At 32.6% G+C, this 6,472-nt stretch overlaps 1 protein-coding gene across 2 annotated transcripts; it reads right to left on the bottom strand.

Annotated features, from left to right (window-relative positions):
- Window positions 1–238: 238 nt before the first annotated feature.
- LOC107948413 (shikimate kinase 1, chloroplastic) lies at window positions 239–4,782 on the bottom strand. Of its 2 annotated transcripts, none has more exons than XM_016882952.2 (11): window positions 4,525–4,782; window positions 4,152–4,368; window positions 3,495–3,553; window positions 3,210–3,264; window positions 3,048–3,120; window positions 2,141–2,228; window positions 1,330–1,412; window positions 1,097–1,229; window positions 930–1,008; window positions 558–622; window positions 239–477 (listed from the first exon to the last, which is right to left on the bottom strand). In XM_016882952.2, exons 2-11 carry the CDS (start codon window positions 4,360–4,362, stop codon window positions 415–417), a joined length of 909 nt encoding a protein of 302 aa, XP_016738441.1. In that variant the 5' UTR covers window positions 4,363–4,368; window positions 4,525–4,782; the 3' UTR covers window positions 239–414. The 2 variants fall into 2 exon arrangements, with proteins under 2 accessions (XP_016738441.1, XP_016738442.1); XM_016882953.2 differs by having other exon boundaries at window positions 4,152–4,380; window positions 4,525–4,706.
- Window positions 4,783–6,472: the final 1,690 nt, after the last annotated feature.

The raw sequence follows: 6,472 nt of genomic DNA, 5'->3' as shown, positions 1-6,472 counted from the left end.
AAAATAAAAAAAATCGATTTAATCCTTCAAAAATTATAAAAATATAGACAACAAAAATGAAATTTTCATTTGGCCTCCCCTAAAAATTTGTTCTGGCTTCCCCCTGCCATCACCGATTTGAATCTCAACTGCCCCACTTGAAAAACAAGCCTATCTCATAGACGAGAATATTGAGAACAGCCACGAACATAGAGAATACCAAAAAAGAAATATCATGAATTAGGCAAACATACACGAGTGCATCAAATTCATGATATTTAGTCACAATACGTGGGGAGTTTCACAACTTAGTTGCGTAAACAAACTACACCGTGGCAGAGATAAAAAGAAAAACAAAACAAAAATGAGGCAATTTTGACATGCTATGCTACAAATAAAACCAAATCAAATCACCATATTTAAGCTTTTTCAAAACTATAATCCTGCAATGGCCATGCCATCTTCCTCCTTTAGATACACTTCAATTTGTTCCAATGCCTAAGAGGATAGTCATACCATTTAGCCAACATTTTAATAGGATAAGGGGAGAAAATATAAGACAAAGAGAAAGAAAAGACCTCGATTGCGATCTCTGTTGGAGTAAGATCTGATACATCTCTATAACCTAGTTTGCCAGCAATTTCTGAAATTTTTGGAACACGAGTTTAAAGAAAAAAATCAGCTGGAGACGAACATAAACACCACAGCAACAAAAGCATGAGCTTGCCATATCAAATGAAGATACAAGGGGAATACAGATGAAAAGGAAAGTAAAGGAAGAATGATAATGGCATCACACTATATCTCATATCTTTGAAGAATGTAAACAAGCTGAAGGTAATGAGCATTGATGCACTTCAAGCAACCAGCTAACAGACGCTTCATACACTATCTTGTCCGAACATAACCTAGACCATAAAAGTACAAGACACAGGTTTAACTATACATACCTTCCAATGAAACCCTGGCATTTGCTTTAGCATAATTTTTACCCCTCTGCTCCAAAAGGTAAGACAGACGTTTTAAAGCCTGTAAAAGGGTCAGAATGTCAAAAACTTGCTAGACCATGTAAACCAAGTCCACGCAAGGAAAGTAAATAAAATCAGCAACAGACTACCTTTGTATATGGATCACCATCTTCATAATGCAAAAGGGGACGAGAATGAGTACCTACTGCAGCAATCCTTTGTGCCAAGGCTTCCAAAGGTACATCTAACCAAACAACAATCCCCTTCTTCTGCATATAGTCCCTGATAAACCAAATAAAAGAGTCAGACTGTTATAGTTTATGCAACAGAAAATCGAACCAACGCAGAGAGAAGAATCTAAACTAATTAAATTCCTGTTTACCAGTTCACATCCAGTACAACTGCACCTCCACCAGTAGAAACAACAAGTTGTTTCTTTGAAGAGAGCCTCTGTAATACCTCAGTCTTATAGACAAGAAGAATATAAAAGATTCAGTTCAATTGGAAAAATCCGCAATATATTATAATGACAACAATTATGATGACTAAATTGGTCCTCCACGCAATCATAAATAATGGTCCTAGAATAAGTGATGATAAAGACTAAAATCAGTTAGCAATTTGTCTAATTCTTTTCTTTCGTAAATTTGCTATCTCTGGCTTACAGTGGCCTCCCTTTTATATTAGTGAAACTCAGCCCAAACCAACTTCTGAATGTTGGTCAAATTTACATGTCTGCCAATAATCTTCTATAACAAGGTTCATTACAATGAAAACTTATATCATCTAATTCTTCATATGACTAGCAGCAGAGGTCCTACTTAAGTGAGATTAATACTGGTTTACAATCTTCTACGATAGCACAAAAAGGCAGAGATTGACCCTTATATCTCCATTATGTTTTAGCTAAAAAAAGATTAAATTAAACTTAAAAATAAATAACTCAAACCAACTCAATAAAAAAACTTAAATTTGAAACAAAAGGCATAATTCCAAAAAGATTAATTTTAAAGTAGAAGAAGACTCAAACACTCAATCCAAAAATATTGCCATGAAAATTTTCACAGTCCTCCAATTTTAGAAAAATGACGGCTTACTTTACTGCATGATCATCAACATAAGTAATGATTCAAGTAAAATACACTGAAGGATGAAAGAATATGTGCATAAAGAGAGGGAGTTTGCTGACTTACCTCCTTTTTTCTGAAGAAACTCTCCCCATGAAGCTTAAATATTTCAGCTACAGACATTCCATTCACCTCCTGCTCTATTAATATGTCACTGAAAATTATAGAATAAAGCTGTTCTTGAGACACAAATTAAAAAGTTGGTTTAGCAATCTTACCTTGGCAATTGGTAGACATCAAGGAAGGAATAACACTTCTAATATTCAACCTAGACAATTTACGTATCAAAAATGGACCAAGTCCTTGGACAGTGGAGTCTAATCTGAACATATTAATGCCCAAATTATTTAAATAATGCATGATCTCAACCCATCATTAGCTCTTGTGACCAAGACCACTAATTCCACCCTACAAACCATAGAGGACAATATGCCACAAAGAACTAGGAAACTCATGAAGAATGTTTCCATAGCTTCTGCATGTTAATTTTCTTCTTTCCAGTATCTTAATGGAGAATGAAAATGACATAGGAGCATTTATTTATATTATAATATTTTATTATTTCAGTTTTATGTTATAACCTTTATTTTATATATTAGATATATTATATATGGATAGGGTTATTAGTTATCTTTAGGGTTTAAACCTAAGGCTAGGAATAAAACTTTATTTGCAAAAAAGCCTAGTAACTTCACTTGCAAGAAAGAATGCCTATATAAATAAGTTGTAGCTTTTACAGCCATCATCATTATTCTTATTATTTTTCTATGAAATAGTATAAAGAAACAAGAGGTTCTTTTTAAACCCCAAGCTTTTTAGAGTTCCAACTTCTTTCTTCTTTTTTGTTCAGACCAAATTCTTTCTATTGATTCACTGCTGGTTTCCCCCCTTAAACCACACCAATTTTGCCATTAGAACATCAGAAGATTACAACTATAGGACTCACTACTAACAAACAATTCACAGTACAAACCTGTCACAAAATGAATAACCGAGTACATGGGAGAGAATTTTGCCCACTGTAGTTTTTCCAGAGCCCATCAATCCTGCAGATTCATGTTGATAAAGTTTAGATACCAAAGAAAGTAAATCTTTGACAGCACAAACTTAGAAAACTTGGAGAAAAGAAACTGACCAACAAGATATATACTGTGCCCATTTAAATATGGCTCAACCTCTAGTGACTTATTCTGCAAATTTTATTCACATAATGTAAGATACAGCAGCAGAACAAATCTCAGATGCAGCACAAGTTAGCTTCTCTTTCCAGTGTTTGAGGCCTTAACTAAAAACTAAAATATCACTGGAAATAGATGCCAAAACACTAAATGGAAGAGATTAAAAAAAAAGGAGGTATCTAATCACCATATCATACTTTATAAACCAAAGATTAAAATAATTACAGGGAATTTTATCATACCTTTAACATTAAAGCTTCATCATAAGGTGCATGAATGCTGCCAGTTTCCATTGTTGAAGCTGCGAAATAACATTTTAACACATAACATCATGGGGATCAATCATATGTGTGATAAAATTTAAAATTCTCAAGAACAATTTAGCCACCTAGGGTCTGAGTTGTATTGCTCTCACTTTGGAGAATCTCAACATGAACAAAACATGCTAGTTTCATCCTATGGTAAAACAACATGAAATTCAACCAAGATTAAATGGTACAACTTAGCAGAAAAGTGAGAACATGAAAGGAGACTGGCATTTGACAGAAGGCAGAGACAAAATGATTTCTAATCTACGCTCCAAGTATTACAAATGGTTATATTAGGAAATTTAACAAAACCCTGCGTCATATCCGCACATTAAAAAACAATGGAATTTACTATCAGGTCAATAGTAAATTTATAGTGTCATGTGCAAAAGTTGCCAAAGTTTCTTTCCTGCCTATTTTCCTTTAAAACGTTGCTATCCTTTTATTCCAATTTTACCTTAAATTTTCGAAATTCAACATATCATGAAAAAGATTTAGAAAGAGAGAGGACTTTAATAAATGAATCAATTGTACAAATATGATAAACGAAATTACAACAGTCATAAAATTGGCATATCAATTTTGTTTCACCTGAAAAGTTCGTATAGGAAGAGCAGGAAACCTCCAAAGAGACTGATCTATGTCGATTGGAAGATGTCTGAACCGGAAAGTGGGCCGAAACAACCACCCGGGTCTTGTGTTCTTGCTTCGCTATCCGATCGAACCGCAAAGAACCAGTCGATTTTCTCCCAAACCTAATCCATGTCGGATAATTCAACTTGCATGCAACTCCTGCCTCCATTTTCAGCTTCCAACCGCCCCGGATTCAATAAAATTTTCAAAAATAAAAATTCTCAGTTTTTCTTTTACTAATTAATTCAAGAGAAATTTATGCAGAAATTAGTTAATAATAAAGCTAATTAACTTTAACAACAGAAATTTCAAGCAAAACTTATGAACTTACCTCGATTAATTAATAAAGATAAAATGAAATTCGTGAAGGGCTATTGCTCTCTGACTTTGTATTAAAGAAGAGAAGGCTCGTTTATAATCTATTACTGTAATATTTTTAGAAATGCAGTTTGCTTTTTCTGGCAGGGATGCATTTTAAAGCGGCGACTGGAGTATGGAAACTGTATACAAATTTTATATATACCTCTTATTATATTTAAACAGTGCAGCAATGATGACGTGGAAGCAAGGGCATTCCCACCAACCAATTCCCCCCGGCAAGGAGGGGTTGGTAGCAAGCATTCAGAGGAAGGTGAGGTGAGGGGTTGCTTTCGTGGGCTCATTCTTGGGGTAGTTGTTATTCACTCTACTGCTGCCACGTTTTAGTTTCATAAATTACTCTTTTTATTTACTATTTATCACCACTATAAACCTTGTGGTCAGTAAGGGTAAGCATTCGATCGAATCGAGTCGAATTGAAAATTTTTAAATTAATTGAGTTTTCGAATCTCATTTTATCATTCTAACTTTATTTGAAGTTTTCTCGAATCGAGTCAAGTGAGATGGGCATTCGAATCGAATCGAATCGAATATATTTGTTCGAGTTAAATTTTAAAAAATAATTTTGGGTCCTTGTAACTACTGTCACCCATCGTAATAAAATTTGTCCACCTTAATAATTTTTTTATTAACTTTCATCACCTCGTAATTCATTTATTAATTTTTTATATACTGGTTAGCTTCTTTGCTTGCTTAGTTGTTTCAATTATCTTTAGATTCTTGTCACTATGTATTTTGGAATTAAAAAATATATTAAATGTAAAAATATGATTTTTTAATAAAAGTTATTTTAAAAAAAATATGAAATTGATACAAATATAAAATTTTAACAAGAATATTTTATCACATAATTAATAATTCAATTTTAATATAGATATTCAATATGACTAAACAATTCAATAAAATAAATAATATAAAATGTGAAATTTAATTTAATAATATAAATAGTAGATATAAATAAAATTATTACTATTTATGTTTAGTGTTTTTTTTTGGATAATTTTGATTTTTTATTTGAGAGTAAAGAGTGAGAAGTAAAAGTTTAGAGGGAAAATAAAAAGTTTTGGGGAATAAAAGTTTGAGGGAAAATAAATAGGGGACTAAAATTTTGGAGGAAAAATATTAAAAAAAAATTTGGAGGGGGGAGGGTTTGGGGTAGATGTAGGGGTGTGCAAAATTCGGGTAAAATCGAAAAAATTCGGTTAACCGACCGAATTAGGTTAATCGGTCGGTTAACCGAATTTTTTCTGTCGGGGGTCGGTTAATTATTTTTTGATTTTTCGGTTAACGGTTAATTCGGTTTGAAACCGGTCGGTTAACCGAATTTTTTCGGTTTAATCGAAAAAATTAATAAATAAAATTATAATATATAAATAGGCCCACTATTCACCTAAACCCAATCTAAACCCAAGTATTCAACCCAACCCAATTATCCAACCCAACCCAATTATAAAAATTACAAATAATTTAATAAATAAAAATAAAATTATAAAAATAAGACTAAAACTAAAGTCTAAAAGTCTAAAAATAATTTAATTATGTAGTGATTCAATTTGGTTAATTCGGTTAATTCGGGTAATTCGGGTAATTCCGTTAATTCGGTTAGTTTGGTTAATTTTTAACCAAAAATAAAAAAAAACATATAATTTTCGATTAATTCGGTTAACCAGCCGAATTAACCGAAAAAATTTCGGTTCGGTTAATGTTTTTGAAAAAAATTTTGGTTCGGTTAACGGTTAAAGATTTTGAACGGTTAATTCGGTTAATGTTATTTCGGGTCGGTTAACCGGTCGGTTACCCGAATGAACACACCTAGGTAGATGAGAGGTGGGATGGAAAGGGAATAAAAGTTTTAGGGGAAAAGTGGGAGAGAGTAAAAATTTTGGGGGAAAATAAAAGGT

The sequence above is a fragment of the Gossypium hirsutum genome, chromosome D11 (genome assembly GCF_007990345.1).
Source record: "Gossypium hirsutum isolate 1008001.06 chromosome D11, Gossypium_hirsutum_v2.1, whole genome shotgun sequence".
NCBI lineage: Eukaryota > Viridiplantae > Streptophyta > Magnoliopsida > Malvales > Malvaceae > Gossypium > Gossypium hirsutum.
The sequence above is the reverse complement of the archived record's forward strand: the minus strand, read 5'-3'. Positions and strand labels throughout refer to the sequence as shown.

Coding starts and splice junctions, on each gene's coding strand:
- LOC107948413 (XM_016882952.2), bottom strand. CDS start 4,362: ATGGAGGCAGGAGTTGCATGCAAGTTGAATTATCCGACATGGATTAGG. Junction 3,121..3,209: donor GCACAGTATATATCTTGTTG/GTCAGTTTCTTT, acceptor ATGAATCTGCAG/GATTGATGGGCTCTGGAAAA. Junction 1,230..1,329: donor GTTGTACTGGATGTGAACTG/GTAAACAGGAAT, acceptor TTGGTTTATCAG/GGACTATATGCAGAAGAAGG.